At 43.1% G+C, this 22764-nt stretch overlaps 1 protein-coding gene across 3 annotated transcripts in view; it reads left to right on the top strand.

The window, feature by feature from the left end:
• The first annotated feature begins 283 nt into the window (after positions 1–283).
• lyst (lysosomal trafficking regulator) overlaps positions 284–22764 on the top strand; it is a 482598-nt gene continuing 460117 nt past the window's right edge. For 2 of the 3 annotated variants that reach the window (XM_072498518.1, XM_072498516.1), the window contains exon 1: positions 284–642. In XM_072498518.1, the coding sequence (XP_072354619.1) occupies positions 565–642 (78 nt within the window). In that variant the 5' untranslated portion in view covers positions 284–564. Of the gene's footprint in view, positions 643–19191; positions 19250–22764 lie in introns of all 3 variants that reach the window. The other variant, XM_072498517.1, reaches the window with a different exon arrangement.

Here is a 22764-nt window from a genome sequence, read left to right as displayed (position 1 = left end):
TGCAACTGTTTGTGGTATCATAGAAAATTGGAACGGATATCTGACGCGAACTTAGCCGTTATAAAGAGTTTGTCTGAAGCAATGCACAAACTGCTCTTCGCCCAGGTTCAGCGCCAGCCATGCAGCCAGCCGACCGGGGAAGCCTGATTGACAGGCGCAAGATCCAGGGTTGACACTTTGCCCGGCGCGTGATGGCGTCAGGCGCGCGCGCCGAAGCTGCGGCAGAGACGCGGGGCTGCGCGCTACTTGCGTGTTTGCGTCAGGCGGAACAGAGCGCGCGAGTTGGAGTTGAGGGGAGGCCACGAGCGGTGATAACGGCTGGATCGCGCGCGGGTCCGGCCCGGCTCGCCTGTGGGACCGAGTGACGTGGAGGCGGCCGCTGCCGGAGCCCAGCCCCGGAGGCAGGGGAATGGGTCGGGAGGAGGGTGTGCACTGAGGAGCAGCCACCATTCCCGGGAAACCGATCCGTGACATCGACCGGCGGCACTGTGGGCTGTCCGCTCCGCCCAGCGTCAACACACTCCAAACTTTGCAGGAGGGAGGGACAGACAGCGCCATCCAGCCATGCCTAGATCCCCGAGCGCGAACTTCAGCCTCAGCCACGCGTGGGAGAGATACCTGCAGTCGGAGCAGGAAGAGCAGGTAAGCTGGTGGGAGGCGAGCCTGGCACCGGCTCAGGGAGGGCAATGAGCAGAGCGGAGTGTGGGTACCGGCTGAGGAGCCCAGACTCTGGACAGAAGAGAGGATGCAGTGTGAGAATGGCATGGTGAGGGCAGTGGTGATGGGCATGGTGAGGGCAGTGGTGATGGGCATGGTGAGGGCAGTGGTGATGGGCATGGTGAGGGCAGTGGTGATGGGCATGGTGAGGGCAGTGGTGATGCCATAGATAGGGCAGTGGTGATGGGCATGGGGAGGGCAGTGGTGATGGGCATGGTGAGGGCAGTGGTGATGCCATAGATAGGGCAGTGGTGATGGGCATGGGAGGGCAGTGGTAATGCCATAGATAGGGCAGTGGTGATGGGCATGGGGAGGGCAGTGGTGATGCCATAGATAGGGCAGTGGTGATGGGCATGGTGAGGGCAGTGGTGATGCCATAGATAGGGCAGTGGTGATGGGCATGGGGAGGGCAGTGGTGATGCCATAGATAGGGCAGTGGTGATGCCATAGATAGGGCAGTGGTGATGGGCATTGTGAGGGCAGTGGTGACAGGCATGGTGAGGGCAGTGGTGATGCCATAGATGGGGCAGTGATGATAGGGCAGTGGTGATGGGCATGGTGAGGGCAGTGGTGATGCCATAGATGGGGCAGTGATAGAGCAGTAGTGATGGGCATGGGGAGGGCAGTGGTGATGGGCATGGTGAGGGATGGGCTTGGGGTGGACAGTGGTGATGGGCATGAGGAGGGCAGTGGTGATGCCGTGGACGGGGCAGTGATGATGGGGCAGTGGTGACTGGCATGGGGAGGGCAGTGGTGATGCGCATGGATGGAGCAGTGGTGATGGGCATGGGGAGGGCAGTGGTGAATGCAGAGGGCAGTGGTGATGGGCACAGGGAGGGCAATGGTGAATGGGCACAAGTGGGTAGTGGGCACGGGGAGGGCAGTAGTGATGGGGTTGGCATTGGGCATGGGGTGGGCAGTGGTGATGGGCATAGGGTGGGCAGTGGTGACAGGCACAAGGAAGGTAACAGTAAGCATACAGAGGATGATGCACTTTGACAATGGGAAGATGTGAGTGTGACACATTTTGCCAAGTGGAGAGTGAGAGAGGTGGTGAGAGACTGATGAAACAGGATGATTTTTCTCTCCTTTCTGAGCCAGAATGGATTTCATCCCAATCCATAGATTTGTGCTCATAATCTAGGCAGACAGCCTGTGCAGTAGTGTGTACTATTAATTGGATGCTATCTGTCAGATGAGATGACAAATCAAGGTTTTACCTTTTTAAGATAGGGTAGAAACAAAATCCCATTGCAATTTTGTAGAAGAGCAGGGGAGCTATTTTTGTGAACATATTGGCTGCTGTGTTTCTTTCTATTTCAAAATTGACAAAGACTACATTTCAAAAGGTACTATGTTTTGGGATGTCCAGAGTTTAAAAGATTGGCTGGGAACAGAAAAGGGAGTACAAAAACTTCTATCAATAATAAGATTGAATAAGGAAGAGGGGTTGTGATTAGGGACTAAGGGAGTGATTTACGCATGAAAGCAGGGGGCATAGCTGAGGCGCTACAATGAATACCTTGTATCTGTCTTTACCAAGGAAGATGACACTTCCCAGTTCATGGTGAAAGAGGAGATGGTTCATGCACTTCAAAGGTTTAAAATTGATACGTAAAAGATATTGGATAGGTTAGCTGTGCTTAGATTTGATGAGGTGCCAGGTCTGGATGATGCTTCCAAAGATAGTGAAGGTAAGGAGAGCGGAAATTTCAGAAGTATTGGCCATAATGTTTCAGTCTTCCTTAGGTACCGGATGGTGCCAGAGGACTTGAGAATTACAAATGTAACAATCAATTCAAAAAAGGTTGTAAAGATAAGCACAGCAACCACAAGCCAGTCAGTTGAGCTTTGGTGGTGGGGAAGCTTTCAGGAATTAAGATTCTGGGTAAAATTATTAATCACTTGGGCGAATGTGGGTTAATTAAGGAAAGCCAGCACAGATTTGTTAAGGGAAAATTGTATTTAACTAACGTGCTTAAGTTTGTTGATGAGAGAAAAGAGAGGACTAATGAGGATGATATTGATGTGTACATGGACTTCCAAAATATTTTTGTGTTTGACAAAGTGCCACACAATAGGCATGTGAGCAACGTGAGAGCTCATGGAATAAAAGGGCCAGTAGCAAAATTGATATGAAATTGGCTGAGTGACAGGAAACAGAGATAGTGGTTAATGAATTTTTTTTGGACTAGAGGATGGTATATAATGGAGTTCCCCAGGGGTCAGTTTTGGGACCCATGCTCTTCCTGATATATATATTAATGACTTAGACCTTAGTGTGCAGGGCACAATTTCAAAATTTGCAGATGATTCAAAAGATGAAAGTATTGTGAACTGTGAAGAAGATGATGTTCAACTTCAAAATTATATAGACAGGTTGATGGAATGGTTGGACTGGTGGCAGATAAAAATGTATTAAGTGATTCAGTTTGGTAGGAAGAACATAGAGTGACAATTCAAAATAAGGGGCACAATTCTAAAGGACATGCAGGAGCAGAGAGACCTGGAGCTACATGTTCACAAATTATTGAAGGCCGCAGGACAGGTTGAGAGAGTGGTTAATAAAGCGCATAGGATCCTGGACTATATAGATAGGGTCATAGAGCATAGAAGCAAGGAAGTAATTTTAAACATATATAACACTGGTTCGACTTCAACTGTAGCTTTGCATCCCTGTTCTGGGCACCACACTTTAGGAAAGATGTTAGTGAGGGTGAAGAAAAGTTTCACAGGAATGATTACAAGAAATAGGAGCTTCAATTCCATAGATTGGTGAAGTTGGGACTGTTCTCCTTGGAGAAGAGAAGGTTGAGAGGAGATTTGATAGAGGCGTTCAAAATCATGAGGGGACTGAACAAAGTAGATAGAGTGAAAGAGTTCTCATTGATGGAAAGATCAAGTATTAGAGGGCATGGGGTAATTGGCAAAATAAGTAATTGCGACATGAGAGAAACCTTTTTTTAGGCAATGAGTGGTTAGGATTTGGGATGTACTGCCTGTGCGGTGGAGGCACATTCAATCCAGGCAATCAAAAGGGAATTGCATCATTATCTGAAAAGGAATGATTTGCAAGGCTGGGGGGAAATGCCAGGGAAGTGGCATTAGGTGAATTGTTCTTGCGGATAGCCAGCATGAACAGGATTGGCCAATTGGCTTCCTTCTGTGCTGTAATGACTCTATAGTTCTGTGATTCTATAAAATGCGCATTATAAATCCAACATTTTTCTTATTGGGAGATTGTGATAATGGAAGACATTGGAAGGAATGAGTAAGTTACAGTGATTGACGGGGGGGTTGAGATGGGGGACATTGGAGTACAATGGGAATGAGTGGCTTTGATTTTGAGATTTATTGAGAATGGGACAGATGGGTGTTGGAATGGAAAGAGTGAGAGTCATTGACACTGGGATGGAGAGTGAGTGAAAAACATTGACGTCAAGTTGGAGAATGTGAAGGATATTGACTCTGAAATTGAGTGAGACAGGTTGGTAAATGTTCACAGCTGCAGGAAAAAGAACTGACCTGATTTAGTACTGCTGGCAAACAAGCAAGCATAAAAGTTAATACTCTGGACTGAAGTATCTTCCGCCTAATTTGTTTGTGAACTAGCACCACTGTGCCCCCTCCTAACTGTTGAGCTCTACTGTTTGTTTCACTTGATGTTGGCAGGTAGCCTGTATTGTTTTGCGATATAGATATGATCTTCTTTGCTGTGATCCTGACCTGTCCCTCATCAAGAGCACCAGGCAGTTGACTACAAGTGCTGAATGAATGTATATTTGGTATTTTGAGCCGGTGCCTGGTCTCTTGACTCAACTTACTTATCATCAGGTAGTTGGATACCTGTGTGCTCTGGCCCATTGCAACTGGTCACATAATTTCTGTAGTATGCTTTGTACTTAAATGGTCCCACACCCAACATTTCTGATTTATCCTTGTGAGCACACATTGTGTTTTTTGTTTGCTCATCCACTGAATACTTTTCTTTATCCGTGCATATCCTGTGTTCCTTTTGTGCCTTTACATTTTTCTTTTTCACAACAGCTGGAATTCCTTTCCCTGGCTTTCCTAAAACATTGTAGCGCCATCGGCTATTTCAAGTCGCTTTTCTGAATTATGCTAGTGTTATGTGTGTAGTCTTCTTTGAAGGCAGGACACCAGTGACAAGTTTAAAAAAAAAAAAGGCAGCCTGAAAATGTCAAAACAAAAGTGAAATACTGTGATTGTTGAGAATCTGAAATAAAATGTGAAAATAGTGGGATATAATCAAGCCAGGCACCTGTGGAGAGAGAAACATGGGGCAAGTTTTTTTAGTATGGCTGGATTTCCCACCCCTCCAATTGAAGAGTTGATGGGGTGCCTGTATTCCACCGAACACACCAGCCCCACAGCCATTTAGCTGGAGACAGCTGTCCCTCATTCAGGCGGAAGTCCTGCCTCAGCTATGTGCCAATCAGATGGTGGCTCTGTAGTCCCAAGAGTGCTAGTGACAGCAGTGGCCATGACTGGGGATACAAGCAATTCCAGATTTTAAAGCTTGTAGTCTGGAACCAGGAAAGTACGGAGGGTCTCACAGCAGTGATGGGAGATGAGGCCTGGGGGGACAGAGAGTTTGAAGAGAGGGGTTAAGGTCTTGATGGAGTGGCCAGAGAGGGAAGAGAGCACCTCTAGAGGGCAAACCTTGTTGGGGGAGGGAGGGGCCTTAAGGGAAGGTGCTCCCTCTGCCTGAGCAGAGTGAACTACCGGGACACACACATACACCCTTCCACCATCCTCCAGCCCTTCATTATGAAATCTAAGATTATGTAGAATGTAAAATATAGTTAGATTCTTTGAATCTTACCCCATAGGCTTTCTTAATTCATCTATGGTTTGTTTGAAAATGCTGGTGTCAGGAAAGGGGATCTCTTAGTGTTTTTATTATGCATCATTGGGGTATGTGTATTTGGTTTGTATACAGTGAGTATCTGTTGAGAGTCTCTTCTCAGAGGAAAGGTAGCGAAGAAAGTGATGTATTTGGAAATATGTCATACAGGTGATGGTGTTTAAATGAGAACCCATTGGCTGGTAGCATGAGTCAACTGCTTTATTCCATTACTGAAGATATTGTTTCACAAAGGACTGTAAACAATACATCATTTTACTTAATAAAAGCAAAATACTATGGATGCTGCAAATCTGAAATAAAAACAGAAAATGCGGGGAAAACTCAGCAGTCTGGCAGCGTCTATGGAGAGAAAGAGTTAATATTTCGAGTCTCAGTGGCTCTGTAATGAAGCTTCTTAATTTGACTTACTTTCTTTTACTCTTTATTTTACTTAGCTGTATAATCTGTATTTTAAATAATTTACGTAAAGTATATCTAAGGGCTAGCACTACAAGTGTGCTTAAATATTCTAATCTTTCAACTATTATAAAAGGTATTATTGGGGTGGTGCAGTGGTTAGCACTTCTGCATCACAGCACCGAGGGCCCTGTTTTGATCCCGGCCCCGGGTCGCTGTCCATGTGGAATTTGCACATTCTCCCTGTGTCTGCATGGGTCTCACCCCCTCAACCCAAAAAGAGTGCAGTCGAGGTGAATTGGAAATAAAGAATTGGGTACTCTAACTTTATTAAAAAGAAGGTACTATCAATGGAAGTAAAACTTCTATTCTTTGAATCAATTTTACTCCGATGTAATCTTATTCTTGTGAAAAAGGCCTGTCAATATATTAATGACAAACATCTTTTTTAAAAATTTAGAATACCCAATTCTTTTTTCCAATTAAGGGGCAATTTAGCGTGGCCAATCCACCTACCAGGCGCATCTGTGTTATGGGGGTGAGATCAGTGCAGACATGGGGAGAATGTGCAAACTCCACATGGACAGTGACCCAAGGCCGGGATCAAACCTGAGTCCTCTGCGTCGTGAGGCAGCAGTGCTAACCACTGTGCCACCATGCCGTCCTGAATGACAAATATCTTTAAGAAATAGGCATTCCAAAAGTCAGGACTCTGAATTGAAAAGAAAGATGTTGTGCAGATTCCTCTTGTCTATTTCAAGTAAATCACGTGGAAGAATAACATTTAAGGACTAATTTTCAAATAATCTTTTTGTATAATCTTTTATTAGTGTCACAAGTAGGCTTGCATTAACATTGCAATTAAGTTACTGTGAGAATCCCTTTGTCACCACACTCCCGCGCCTGTTCGGGTGCACTGAGGGAGAATTCAGAATGTCCAAATCATCTAACAGCACGTCTTTCGTGACTTGTGGGAGGAAACTGGAGCACCAGGAGGAAACCTACGCAGACACAGGGAGAACGTGCAGACTCCACACAGACAGTGACCCAAGTCGGGGATCAAACCCGGGTCCCTGGCACTGTGAATCAACAGTGCTAATCTCTGTGCAACAGTTCATAGATGCAGTTTATAGAGGAGATTTAAAGAAACTGCATGGGACAAATTGTAAACTGCTCCAAATAAAGTTATTTAAAAAAAAAAAGTTGATTGTGTGGAAATGGAGCTCATTCTATTGCAATAATGCAAAAAATATTCAGGGCATTTCTCTTTCAACTCTCTTCCATCCTCATGTGACCCTCAATAAGGCTTGGGTGATTAGTCTGGTAGATTTGTAATATTATAATCAAGCAGGAGGGTGATGCATTTAATTTGGTGACTTGCATAATGTCTGTGGTTTCTTATGAGACATCATCAATCACTGGTTCTCCATCTAATAGCTTATTATAGAATTGACGACAACAACAACCCCACCTCTCCCCATTTTAAATAAAAATAGGCAGATTCAAGGAATTTCCAGGCATATGACCCAAACTTACAAAGTTTGGCGAAGCAGCCATGGTGCCATTGTCTAACTCTAATCCTGTTTCACTCATCTGTTGGTGAAATCCTCATCCATATTTTTGTTATTTCCAACCTTGACTATTACAGTGTATTTCTTGCTGACCTCCCATCTTCTACTCGACTTAAAGTTTAGGTCATCCAAAATTTTACATGTGTCCCAACACACTCCAATTCCATTTACCCATCATCCTCTAATCTACATTGGCTTCCAGTTGAACAATGCAATGATTTTTTTTTTTTCAAATTCTCACCCTTTTTTTTCAACACCCTCCATGTCCTTCCCTCTCCCTAATTTTGTAATGTCCTTCAACCCACCAAGATACCCAAACTTATCTAACTATTGGCTCTTGAAATCTATGATTTTAAGTGCTGCACCACGGCGGTCTTAAACTCCGGAATTCCCTCACTAAACCGCTTTGCCTCTCAAATCTCTTTTGTCCTTTATGTGCCCCTTAAAATCAAATTCTTTGACCTAACCTTTGGTCACAAGCCCTGGTGTATCCCTATTTTTAAAAAAAGCATCTTTCATGGAATGTTGGTGTCTCTGGCCTGACCACATTTATTGTCTGTCCTTAATTGTCTTTCGGAAAGTGGTGGTGAGCTGCCTTCTTGAACTGCTGCAGCCCATGTGGCATAGGTATACCCACAGGGCTGTGATGAAAGGATTCCCAGAATATTTATAGATTCTATAGAACATACAGTGCAGAAGGAGGCCATTTGGCCCATCGAGTCTGCACCGACCCACTTAAGCCCTCACTTCAACCCAATAACCCCTCCTAACATTTTTGGTCATTAAGGGCAATTTATCATGGCCAATCCACCTAACCTGCACATCTTTGGACTGTGGGAGGAAACCGGAGCACCCGGAGGAAACCCACGCAGACACGGGGAGAACGTGCAGACTCCGCACAGACAGTGACCCAGCGGGGAATCGAACCTGGGACCCTGGCGCTGTTTGAAGCCACAGTACTATCCACTTGTGCTACCGTGCTGCCCTAATATTGACCCGATGATAGTGAAGGAATGGGGATATAGTTCCAAGTCAGGATGCGTGTGGCTTGGCGAGGAACCTGCCAGTCATGGTGTTCTGTTGCATGGATTTTCAAACTCTGAATCGCAACCCGTGGGTGGATTGCGGGCGGTCGCGGCGCTCGTTCATGGCGTTCCCGATCGCGGGAGAAACGCCCAACAGCCGTGACCGCTTTAAAAAATGCCAGCCGCTACGGACTTTTAAGATTGCCAGCCATCCTGCGCATGCATGTTGGATCAAACTGTGCGTAGGCCCGGAGCTCAGCAGAGTGGACTGCCTCCCCCAGACGTCAGTGGGCTGTCCAGGGCCAGTTTTTTTCAGCAAACGATGGAGTCCTCCCACCAGAAGCGACCGAGATCAGATCATGTGCTGACGTCACATGTTCTGGGCGCGAGAGAGATTATTCCATTTTGCAGCTGCCAGCAGTGTTGGTGTGAACTTGCGGGCCTCTGGTGAACAACCCATGAAGAAGAAGCTGAAAGCAGGAACAAAACTGTATAAAGATGATTACTAGTGGTATAGGTTACTAATTCTTCCACTGCAAATCAGGATTCAAAGTTAATGTGTGTTATATACAGGAAAGCACTGACGAATGAAAGTTTAAAACCCTCAAAACTTCAAAGATATTTAAAGACTAATCATGGCGAGTTCATGGACAAACCTCTTACTTTTTTCAGCGGATGCAATGAGATCTTAAATCATCAGCGGAAATCATTATCATAAATGTCACATTGAATAACAAAGCAAGTGACATCGTGAGGACCAAGCAGGCTCATTTGGCACATTAAAGGTAAGTGAAAATGGTGGGTCACGAAGGTCGGCCGGCGTGGGTCACGAAGGTCAGCTGGTGTGGGTCCTGAAGGATGGCCGGTTGGTAAAAATGGGTCCTGGGCAAAAAGAGTTTGAAAAACACTGTTCTACTGTACCTGCTGCCCACGTCCTTCTACATGGTAGAGGCCGTGGGTTTGTAAGGTGCTATCAAAGGAGTCTTGGTGAATTCTTGTGCTGTATCTTGTAGATGGCATACACTACTAGCCACGGTATTTATATGGCTGGTCCAGTTCAGTTTCTGGTTGATTATCACCCTTGTTGATAGTGGGAGATTCAGCAATGGTCATGCCGTTGAATGTCAAGGGGCGATGGTTAGAATCTCTTTTGTTGGAGATGGTAATTGCCTAGCACTTGAGTGGCGCACATGCTACTTGCCACCCATCAGCCCATGCCTAGATATTGTCCAGGTCTTGCTGGACTTCTCTAACTATTAGCTCTTGAAATCTATGATTTTAAGTGCTACACCACAGCGGCCTTAAGTCTTAAACTCTGGCATTCCCTCATTAAACCACTCCGCCTCTCAAATCTCTTTTGCCCTTTATGTGCCCCTTAAAATCAAATTCTTTGACCAAACCTTTGGTCACAAGCCCTGGTATATCCCTATTTAAAATAAATCTTTCATGGAATGTTGGTGTCGCCGGCCTGGCCACATTTATTGTCTGCCCTTAATTGTCTTTGAGAAAGGGCACGGACCGCATCAGGGCCCATAGCCTTTAGGGTATCCCAGTGCCTTCTGCCATATGTGGCTCAGTGTCAAATTATGTTTTATTAGACTCTTGTGAAGTCTCCTGGGATATTTTACTACATTCAAAGTGCTATATAAATATAAGTTGGTGTATGTGTTCAATCTGTATAATGTCACAGTAATTTTAATAATGAATTTCTCTCACAAGCAGGGAACATGTGATGTCAGGTTTGAGAGACACAAACAATACATAAAGTAAAGTTTGTACGTTGGAATTCATGGTTGCAACTGATGATTGTTGTCATGAGTAATCAATGAGGTGTAATGGTAGGCAAATAGAATTTTCATATTAACTTGGAAGAAACACAACCAGAAGAACGAAAAATAATGTAAAATACTTTTTACCCAATCAAATTGGAACAGGCAATATTGGATGAACATGCTTTTTACATGTTGGTTGATTGGAAGCTAGGAAAGGATGCCGGGGATGTTGAAGTCTGACAGGGCAATTGAAGTCCTTCAAGTTGGCCCCATTGTTTAGGACACCCTCAGATTGATAGTTCATAACTGCTCAAATCATACTCCGTGCATATTGGTATCAGTATCGCAAACTTATTTCAGCATGGCTAATTTTATACTGAGATTGGTTTCAAGAGTTGAAAAGAGATTAGCTTTTTGGATCATTACACAAACCCGCCTCCCATCCATTGACTCTGTCTACACCTCCTGTTGCCCTGGGAAAGCGGGCAGCATAAGTAAAGATCCCTCCACGCGGTTTATTCACTCTTCCAACTTCCATCGGGCAGGAGATACAAAAGTCGAGAACACGCACTAACAGATTCAAAAACAGCTTCTTCCCCGCTGTTGCCAGACTCCTAAATGACCCTCTTGTGGAGTGATCCGATCTCTTCACACATCGTCTCAACTGAGTAGTACTATACCCCTGTATGCTTCACCCGATGCCTGTGTCTATGTATTTACAGTGTGTATTTTATGTTTGCCCTATGTATTTTCTTTTCATGAACGGAATGATCTGTCTGAACTGTACACAGGACAATACTTTTCACTGTACCTCGGTACACGTGACAATAAACAAATCCATAAGCTAACAGAAATCTGCAGAACATTATGAAGTAGGCTGTATGCAAATGCTTTTGTGGTTGACAAAGTGGCTGCTGCGAATTACTTTAGCGCTATATTTTATTACTAACCATTACACTATTTCTGACTTGTTGGCTGGATGTATAAAGCTGTGATCTCCAGCATGACCACAGGACTGAAGTGTTTGTGATCATTGGACGTTACTACTGGTACTGCTTCAGCTCAACTAATTTGTCAAGTGACTTCTACAATCTTGGATGGATTTTCTGATAATGTTTTAGCTACCAGCGATCACCATTACTATGCAATATATCAGTGAACAACAGGAGCAGACTAGGTTCTCAGTTCACATATTATATCCATCACAGCCACTGGTTACTGTCCATAATGAGGAACTGAACAAAATTACTTTCTGGAAAGAGGAATTGCTAATTGACCATTCAAACCGATTTGAAAAATTAGTCAGTTACACGGTATTCTGTGTCCTTACATACACTGTAAGTTGAGCACTGCTTCCACTCTACCACTTCACCTCTGCAATCTAGATCAACAAAACTGTGATAATCCAGATCTTAACCAATGGCCCAAATTTTGTACTAAGCGGCAAACGAATGGCGTTTACCTTATCTTATACTTAACAGGCTGCCCAATAACTTTTTGTAGGCTTTTCTTTTCCGAGTTGCAACTTATAAGCATTTGGTTCCTGAAAACAGAGTGGTGTCTGCTACAGGGGAACTGTGACCTTTGTGAACAGTGCAGACAACTGTGTTTGTCCTTAACCAATCATATTGAAGAATCCTCACCAAGGTAAGTAGGGTCCAAATCAGGAAGTGGAAATTAGAATATTTAATTCAATGTAAAATCATGTTCGAAGAGTGAAATAAAGAGAAGGAAAGGTAGATTGGATTATAATAGCAAGGAAAATATGTAAATTACCATTTTTGACAAATAATTAAAATCTAAACGACTAAGACTGATCCACACTTGTAAGTGTTAATTTTGCTCTGAGCATTGAAATACCCATGTTTTAGCTTGGAGGGAGGAGTGTTAAAAATAATAACCATAAAGTAAATAACAATAAAACAGAATTGAAAACAATCAACCAAACTCTGAAATATATGGTAATGTTGTAGAAGAAAGGATCTATATACAGCCTTGCTTTGAAAAGAAAAGATAGCAATGTCCAGAGGAAACACAGATTGAAGTCCTGTTTGTTACAATAGTTGGCTTTCTATCTGACCCAACTAAGATAAATTGGGGGAACTTTTTAGCTTGGAGGGCCGAAGGGCCTGTGCTGTATTGTTCTTTCCACTTTATTATTGACCTAAAAATCCAAGAAACAGCAGTTAGTGCAAGTAAAGCAAGCAGATGTTTCCTAACTATTGGGTTGTATGCATTAGAATTCCAAGGTTTGGAATTCAGTTATGAACTGAACTGTGGATAAGTGAGCCACCAGAGACTTTTGGACAGCAATGGATAATTGCTATGTATAGCTTTGTTCCTGTTTGCAATCATAGAGTGATAATTATGAAACATCTGAACGAAACATCTAAACGATAGAGTGCCCACCCTTTTCTTGGAACAAGGACCTCTGATGCAAAATAATCTAGAAAAAGAGGAACAATTAAAAACCATCCAAAACTTTGACAAAGAACAAAAGAACAAAGAAATGTACAGCACAGGAACAGGCCCTTCGGCCCTCCAAGCCCGTGCCGACCATACTGCCCGACTAAACTACAATCTTCTACACTTCCTGGGTCCGTATCCTTCTATTCCCATCCTATTCATATATTTGTCAAGATGCCCCTTAAATGTCCCTATCGTCCCTGCCTCCACTACCTCCTCCGGTAGAGAGTTCCAGGCACCCACTACCCTCTGCGTAAAAAACTTGCCTCGTACATCTACTCTAAACTTTGCCCCTCTCACCTTAAACCTATGCCCCCTAGTAATTGACCCCTCTACCCTGGGGAAAAGCCTCTGACTATCCACTCTGTCTATGCCCCTCATAATTTTGTATACCTCTATCAGGTCGCCCCTCAACCTCCTTCGTTCCAGTGAGAACAAACCGAGTTTATTCAATCGCTCCTCATAGCTTATGCCCTCCATACCAGGCAACATTCTGGTAAATCTCTTCTGCACCCTCTCTAAAGCCTCCACATCCTTCTGGTAGTGTGGCGACCAGAATTGAACACTATACTCCAAGTGTGGCCTAACTAAGGTTCTATACAGCTGCAACATGACTTGCCAATTCTTATACTCAATGCCCCGGCCAATGAAGGCAAGCATGCCGTATGCCTTCTTGACTACCTTCTCCACCTGTGTAGCCCCTTTCAGTGATCTGTGGACCTGTACTCCTAGATCTCTTTGACTTTCAATACTCTTGAGGGTTCTACCATTCACTGTATATTCCCTACCTGCATTAGCCCTTCCAAAATGCATTACCTCACATTTGTCCAGGTTAAACTCCATCTGCCATCTCTCCGCCCAAGTCTCCAGACAATCTAAATCCTGCTGTATCCTCAGACAGTCCTCATCGCTATCCGCAATTCCACCAACCTTTGTGTCGTCTGCAAACTTACTAATCAGACCAGTTACATTTTCCTCCAAATCATTTATATATACTACAAAGAGCAAAGGTCCCAGCACTGATCCCTGTGGAACACCACTGGTCACAGCCCTCCAATTAGAAAAGCATCCCTCCATTGCTACCCTCTGCCTTCTATGGCCTAGCCAGTTCTGTATCCACTGACAGTTGTGGTGCCTTGCAGCCCATAATTTACAGAAGCAATATATCCACTTGTTTAAATTTAAAATGTTAACGTTTTTCTTCCATTTAAGATGTGCAGTAGAAATGCCTAACCTTGGAGTATTGAAACCTGTTTTTGATCTGAAGGTGCATGACATATAATACTTACTTATTTTTGGTTAGTTGATTGTGGGTGAATTATTCAGTATGTATTATTTACAAAGTAATTCCACTGTATCAGCTGTAAAATTATACATTGTATTTTATATACGGAACATGTGTAAAACATGTGCATCATTTAAAAAAAAATGTTTTGCATGTCTTACATAAATTGTCTAGTTTTGCACCAATGATGTGCCGTCCTATTTTGTTACCAATTATGACTTGAGTAGGTATTTTATTCTGAAACACTGCTGGCCTTTCCCAATGTGGAAAACACTTTTCCTATATAGTACATAAAACAACTGCCATGAATTGCACATCTTAATTGGTCCCTCATTGTTTTTTTGGTTGCACGATGTGAGCAGTTTTTGTTATTTTTGTTGATGATTCACCAGTAATTCTCGTATAAGCCCAAACTTAATTCATTAAAAAAAAAGTACTTTATTACAAACACATGTTTTAAAAAAAACCTCAACTCCACAAATTCACAGTTTGTACAATTTTCCCCCTCTCCCGTCTATGTCCCCCGCGATTAACAATTCCTCAAACATTGTCATGAACAACCCTCGCCAGGTCTCCATGCCCTCCTCTGACCCCTCAACTCAAACTTAATCTTTTCTTAAACTGTCTCCTTAGCTGATTCCACACCCAATCGCCTCACCTTCTCCACGTTCCGGGACCAAAATCCAGAGGGTCTGGAAAACAAATGACAAAAAGTGACACCCAGTGCTCCCTGCTCTCCCTCACAATCACCTGCCACTCCATAGTCCCCCTAAGGGCCATCACTAAGGGCTCAATCGCCATCGTGAACAACAATGGCGACAACGGACACCCCTATCTCGTTCCCTGATATAGGCCAAAACTCAGTGAGCTCATCTCATTTGTATGTACTTGCCAAGTTCAGTAGACGCACCCACATCACAAACTTCAGGCCAATCCCAAACCTGCACAGAATTTCAAATAAATACCTTCACTCCATCCGATCAAAAGCCTTCTCTGCATCCATAGCAACAACAACCTCTGGCACCAGCCCCCCTGATGGAGTCATAACCACATTTACCAGCCTCCTGATGTTGCTCGAGAGCTGCTGGCCCTTTACAAAACCCGTTTGATTCTCAGCAACCACCCAGCACACATCCCTCCACCCTTCCCGCCATCAATTTAGCTAGCACTTTCTCGTCTGTATTCAACAACGAAATGAGCCTACATGACCCACAACTAACCAATCTTTTCCCTTCTTCGGGATTAACGTGATCGTACCTGTGTCAGCATCTCTGGCAATTCTCCCTACTCCAACTCTTCACTAAGGCTCATCCTGACGCAACTAAAAGTGCTACATAGAGCCCACTTAACAAGAACCCATATGAGTAGGTTCTTCCCGGAGGTGGAGGATAGATGTGAACGGTTCCAAGGAGGCCCAGCCAACCACGCCCACATGTTCTGGTCTTGCCCCAGACTTGCAGGGTACTGGACAGCCTTCTTCGAGGCAATGTCCAAAGTGGTGGAGATGAGGGTGGAGCCATGCCCGAAAGTGGCGGTCTTCGGGGTTTCGGACCAGCCAGATCTATTCCTGGGAGGAGGGCGGACGCCCTTGCCGTTGCCTCCCTGATTGCTCGCCGTAGCATCCAGTTCGGCTGGCGGTCAGCAGCACCGCCCAAAGCTGCAGATTGGCCGTCCAACCTCTCGGAATCTCTCCAGATGGAGAAAATCAAATTCACCATCCGAGGGTCAGACGACGGCTTCCACAGAACGTGGGAGCCATTCACGCAATTGTTCCGGGACCGGTTTGTGGCCAACGAACGAGAGGAAGAATAGCCAGGTAGCCAAGAATCAGGGGGGAGTAGCCGGGGAGGGGGAGGGGGAGGGGGGGAAAACAGCTAAACCTACGAGGAAAGAAAAGCGAACCACGGGAGGAGGGGAGGGGAGAGGGAAGAGACAGGGAACAAGAGAGGAGAATCAGGGAGGTGGGGGGGGGGAGACAGGGAAATGAGAGCCGGAAGGAAGGCACGAGATACAATAATGAACAGGGTATCTCCAGGAGTAGGGAACGAGGAGAATGAAGACGAAAGACGGGAGGAATGGCAGAAGTGGCAGTGAGCGCGAGACGGCAGCGAGATCCGTCCGGGAGAAGCGACAACAACACCAAACCCATTCGAGTATTGGCCACTGTAATTGTCTCCCCGGCACCCGAATGTATATTTATCTCCCCGGTCTCCCCCCCCACCCCCCGCAAACAGTCGCCTACTTATGTGTTGTAAATAATATTGCCAGTTATGCAGAGTTGCTGCTGTTGAGCTGGTGCACAATACCCTACCAGTTATCCTATATTTTTTTTATTGTATATTTTTATTGCTATTTACTATTTTCTTGTCATTGGTATGTTTGGGTGTGCCCGCTCTTCTATATATGTATGTGTATACATTATATATATATATATATACATGTTTCTTATCCTGTGTACATAACGGTAAATATACTTTGTTCAAATAAAAAACATTTATTTAAAAAAAACTTTGGACTTGACCCATCCACCTTCGGTTCCATCACACAGTTAAAATCACCACCCATAATCAGCTGGTTCATGTCTAAGTCCGGAATCGTTCCCAGTAACCCTTTACAAACCCCACGTCATCCCAATTCGGCGCACATATGTTGACTAGCACTTCCGCTAGTCCCCTCCAGCATCCCACTCACTATCACATATCTACCTCCCGGGTCCCGCTTTACCTTGGTCCCCACAAACCTCAACAAAATGGCCAGCCCCCGCGATTTTGAATCAAACCCCAAGTGAAATACTTGTCCCACTGTGGGATCTCCGTGTCTATTCATATACCTGTAATGCCGTACCATATACCAAATAACAGAGATTCAAGACTGGTTTCTTGGGTTAAAAGCAATTTGCAACTTTTATTTTGTCAGCTTCAATTTTCACACAAGTACAGAATTTAGGACGTTCCGACTAGCCCTGCAGCAAGCTAATCAGAATGATTGTCTTTCGCAAATACAGATTGTTGAATTCAAAATACCATGACAGCTCGAGGTAATTTCTTCAAATCAAGAAACACAGTACAAAAGGACTGCACAGTTTAAAATAGAATAAAATAGCGGTTTTGCAAAGCAAGCAAATAGAATACATTTCAGAGATAGGTTGAATTGATTCTAGAATGGCTTTCCCATCCCGATACCTGAGCTTTTAAAGAGATTACTATCTTTAAAGTTTCATCCTTTTTACAGCTGTGATTGGGTTTAACTAATCTATACTTCATTTAATTTGGCCGAAGTGTCTGTCAAATTAAGAGATAAAAAGATTTCCCACTTTTCCCACCAAAAATTCTTACTATGGGGTGACTTGTTGTTACCATGGACACGGAACTTGATCTTAGTCCAGCTCTCTAACACAAAATGTCTTTCTGCCAGTTTGTCCTTGCAAACTCTTGCAGTTTGCTTATCTGATCCATTCACAAGCAGTCAGCCTTTTCTTACTGTCATGGTTAATATTTATTGATTTAAAATTTCAGTTAATATGATTTCTTTAACCCTTTTTACCTATAATAAAAGGTTAGTTTCTATCACCCACCCATCCCTTCCTCAACCTAACCTGATCTTTCACCCGAAGATGCATCTCCTGTAAAAAGATCAACTCTGCCGTCAAACTCCTCAGATGTGCAAAAACCCGGGACCTCTTAACTGGCCCATTCAACCCTTGGACATTCCACGTTACAACTCTTACCAGAGGCTTGTGCCTCCGCTCCCCTCTATTATCTGCCACCACCCTTCTCCGGTTCTACCTCCTTTAATACCACCCTAAATTGGGCCCATCCAAGTTGGAGCCCCCCATCTGCCCAATACTACGTTCAGTCTCCAACTCTACCACGTCGCAATCCCCCCACCCAGCCACCTCTCGCGGCCTCCTCCCCCACTTCAGCTTCGAGGTACCTTCTGCTCGAAGGCCCCGCCTCCCTGCACACCCTCTGAACCCCCCACCCCCTCACCAGTCTCTCCTTAGCCGTGTAAACGGCCCCCCTACCCACCTGACTACCCCTTAGCCATCACTTCCACACGCCTTACCCGTAAAAGAAAAAACACCACAAATCGTGGGGGGTGGGTGAGGAGGGAGGGGTGCTCACGGTGGTGGTCTTCCCCTTACAAACTTACAACTCCCCAAAGAAATCCCCCCCCCCCCCCCCCAATCCCCCCATCCTTCAGCAACAAAGATAGTCACAGCATCCAGATATAGCTCCTCCATCCCATGCAAACTCTCAGTTCTCTCCCAGTTTTTGGTCCCTTATAAGGTCAGTGGCCTTTTCTCGTGTTTCAAACTAGTACTTCAAATGTGACCCACACTTTTTCCGGGTGCAACATCCTAACTGAATCTTCCATCGGTACAACACTGCCTTAGTCCTGTTGAATCCTGCACGCTTCTTTGCCAGCTCTGCATCATGTCCTGGTATATTCGGACACGATTCCCCTCCCATTCACAGTCTCACTTCTCCCTGGCCCACGGCAGGATCTTCTCCTTTTCCATGAACTTGTACAACCGTACAATTGCCACCCGTGGAAGCTCCCCTGCTCTTGGCTTATGCCTTGAGGACCTGTGGGGCTTGATCCACCTCTGGGGCGTTGTCCAGTACCCTCTCCAGCATCAACCTGGCCAGCATCCTTCCACAAATGAGCGTAGTGGAAATGCTGAAATAGAATAGTTTGAGATTCTGCAGCGAACAATAATTATATTAACATTTTTATTTCAAATCCTTGAGGTTTATGCAGTAATATTTTCCCAATTTAATTTAATTTATTTATTTTAAATTGACTTCCACCAAGGGCCAAATTGAGGAAAGCTTTACCATCATTCATTTTTCCAAGTAAAATGAAAAAAATACAGAAAAAGATAGAGCAGAGTAAAATATTTTAATCATCAGATTGGTGTCTTTATGATATTAGGATTCAAAGTTTAACAGTTGTAAAGAACATTTCTTCCATCCAATCCTGTTCTGTTATTGCCTATTAAGAATAATGTGAAAGCTATTTGGATGGTTTGATTATACTCCTAGTTTGTTTCTTTCTCAAACAGGGTAATTCCTAACTTTTGCTGTATGTCTTTGATGCCACAGGGCTATAATTCAGCTAAGGTGGGTGCAGTCTCGTTTTTCTATCCCATGCTGCTCTTTTTTCGGGAACTATTGAGCTGTTGATAACATCGAGTGAAATTCCCTGACTATTTTGGACCCAGCCCCCTGGTTTGAAGTGTTTTCTGTCAGGTTATTAATATAATTTATAGGATGCAAGATAGTGGAAAGACTTAAAGCCTGTATCCTGATAACAACTATGTTGCTGAGTTCGAAGCCTGATATTAAATCTCATTTGGATAAATGCCATTCGGGATTGTTAAATCCCTTATATAATGAAATTCTCTGGCCCACTTTAATAAAACCTTTGCAACATTAAACGTTATGTATGTGTTGTACTTAAGTTTTCAGGAATGATTTCCAAGGCTGTAACCATAATTACTTAATCCAGGTTACTGACCCTGTCATGTTTTAAGTTTTTAATTGTTTCAACAAACACAATTTTGAAGCTAGTTTATGAAACAATTAAAATATATTTTAATACATTCAATATTAATTAAAAAAAAAAAAATAATGTTCTAACATTTAATTAAGTACTGTTCAGATTGTTTTGGAAAAATATTCTGGTATTTAAGCAGCTTTAAAGATGGATTAAAAAGCTGAAACGAATATTAAATTTTTAATCTGCTCAGATTAACGGATAACATGAGATTTCCGTAGACGTTAAATTTTGAAAGAAAAAATATGGTTAGTGTACTGCTGCATATTCTGTATTGTAACCTATAAGAAAATTGAAGACGTAGTAGCAAAAACATAATTTCTTAGAAGTGAGTGAATGTTCCTCCTCCGTGATTTTGCAACTTAATTAGGAGTGAGTCATGCTCATGTGAACAGTAAGTGGATATTAGTGCAGATGATTCATTCAAAAATGTACTCCTGTGAAGTATTTTAATTGTAACTGGCATCCCTTTATAACACCTCAAATATAGTGGAAAAAGTGAGATCAACTACTTAAAATGGATTAGCTTCTGTGTAGGGTTTTTAAACATGTAAAGATAACTAAGTGTGTTTGTTTTTTAGCTTTGGGTAGGGAATTAAGCAATGCCTAGAACAGTGAATGCTATGGATCATATCAAGGTGTAATTTAGTGTGAGTATAAATGAATATACATAGTTAGTATATAATTCCTGAAACATTCCGGATTAATAATTGTGTAAACTAACTGCCAACTATTTAACATTATCAAATTTAATAATCTGTCAACAACCTTCTGGATGTTTTATGCCACACATCATTCTTTAGTGGTTAGATGGGAAGGCAAACAATCTGTGGGATATCTGTATTAGTGTTTTCTCTCCTGCTAGTTCTTTGGAGCTACAGCTTGCTTTTTCTGTAGTCTGGGCTTTGCTCCTTTTCCTGAGAATCCTCTCATAGTTGGGAATTTGGCAAAACAAATCTTTTACTCTTCCATGGGTTGGTTCATTAGTTTGTTGTCATGTGGTTGCACGTTTTTTTGAATTTTAAAGAACATAATCAAATAATAAACTTTGAAGTTCCATGTACAGGAAGTATAAATTTATGATCTATAATTGGATATTGTATAAAAAAAAAAGCTAAATTGAAAAATCTTTATTTTTAAAATAAGTGTACTTTCCATAAGGTTTTTTTCCTTGCCTTTGATTATAAACTACAGGAGAAAGGAAGCTGATTGGTTGACACATAAACTCTGATTAGCCGAAGCTGATTGAATCAAATGGCAAGTTCTTTTGGTTGTTCATAATAGGCAGGGTACACTATATTCAACCAGCCTAGTGAAGCCATCTGGGATGGCCACTTCCAGAATACAACATGGACGCTCGCAAAGAATGTAGGGAACTGTGGACAATATTAGGAAAACAAGCAGGCACAGAGTCTGTATGCATATTGGAGAGACAGCTCACAGACAAAATTGAAACTATAGGTCAATTAACATATTGATGGCCCATCTCCGGGAACAAAGGAAAGATACTCAAGAAACCGATACTGTTTCAGACATCCCGGCGCCAGTTCTCCAACCGAAAGCACAAACAAAGCAAGGCCAACGGCCACCAAAGACATCAGGGCACCCACCCCTTTATTGGTCAAGATCAATACCAGTGATCGAGAAGCGGCCCAATTAATTGGGGCCAAGTTTAAGGCCCGCCAAAAAGTGTGCGAAGCCCCTCCGGGTATAAGAAGGAACCTCCACGAGAGAATCGCTCTCTTGGACTTGGCTCTCAAAGCAGAGAGACCCATCCACCAGCATCACCAGAAGCAAGTAAGTTCAAGGTCAACGCTCGCTACCAGACAGACGACCTTAGCTCCTCTCCTGTACCACTTCGAACCCAACAACCTCAGAACCGAACAACGGCCATTGTTCCTCTGACTGAGTGGGCACCCGAAGCTAAGTATAGGCGTTAGCATTAGAGATAGTTTAGTTTGTAGTACTTTGTGCATGAGTAGATATTACTGTGTGTGTAAATAAATAGTATTGACTTTGAACTAACTAACTGGTGTTATTGGCTCTTTGATCAGTATTCGGGTTTGAACCTTGTGGCGGTATTGAGAGATACTGGCGACTCTAAAGCAAACATAATTAGGATTAAGGAAGGCGACTATATTGACCGCCATATTTATAACCAGATAAACAGAGCAACACTATGCTTGCACAATCCAAAACAAAACATCTACTATTAGGTATGATTCCGTGATTGGTCAGCACTAATAGCTACACTAACAATTAATTTATGATAATCAGTCAAGCTTGTAATGTCACTCATTTACACTTGCTACAAGTGGCATACATTCCTATGCAGGGATCCCCTTCAAACAAAAGTAATATGTTCAAATCTTGCATCTTTTTTGAATTACCTGGGAGATTGGGGGAGCCTTTGGTTCTCTGTCTGACAACACAACAACCAATCAGAGTCGACTTGCCAATCAATTGGCACCATCTTCTCCTGTTGTTTAGATTGTTTGTAATTTGGCATTCTTGGGTTGATCCTGATAAGTGCATTATGAAAAGCTTCAGCAATATGTCTGTCTCTCCAGCAATATTAAAGTCCCTAACATCTAGACATATAATAATTCTCCAAATAGATCTGAAGAGTGAGTAATCTTCTGGTTTTAAAGATAGAATTGTAAAGACGGGATCATAGCACTTGAACTGCTTTGCCATGTGACATAGAATCCCATAAATTTCTAAGATTGCATCTGTCAATGTCATGAATATGGTAACATCGGTCCCAGCAGTGTTAATGTTAACACCTTGTCTAGAGTCGTAACTTGTTTGATATTTAATCGCCTTAAAACTGTGTGATGTATTATATTAGCCAAACAGACATTTGAAGGGCACATTCTAATTTCCACATGTAAATAGAACTTAGATGGCTGGTCAGGTAAGAAATCCAAGTAACCACTTTAGATTTCAACTAAGTTTCCGAGATTCATCTTGACTCTGGGTTGTTATACTTCTAAGCATGGTTACAATTCTAATTATGCATTTCTTAAAATTCAAGATATGATTAAATGAAATATGCATACTTTGTACATAAGATCAA

Source organism: Scyliorhinus torazame, chromosome 4 (assembly GCF_047496885.1).
Source record: "Scyliorhinus torazame isolate Kashiwa2021f chromosome 4, sScyTor2.1, whole genome shotgun sequence".
Taxonomy (NCBI): Eukaryota; Metazoa; Chordata; class Chondrichthyes; order Carcharhiniformes; family Scyliorhinidae; genus Scyliorhinus; species Scyliorhinus torazame.
Note: the sequence above shows the minus strand (reverse complement) of the source record. Positions and strands in the feature narration are given on the sequence as shown.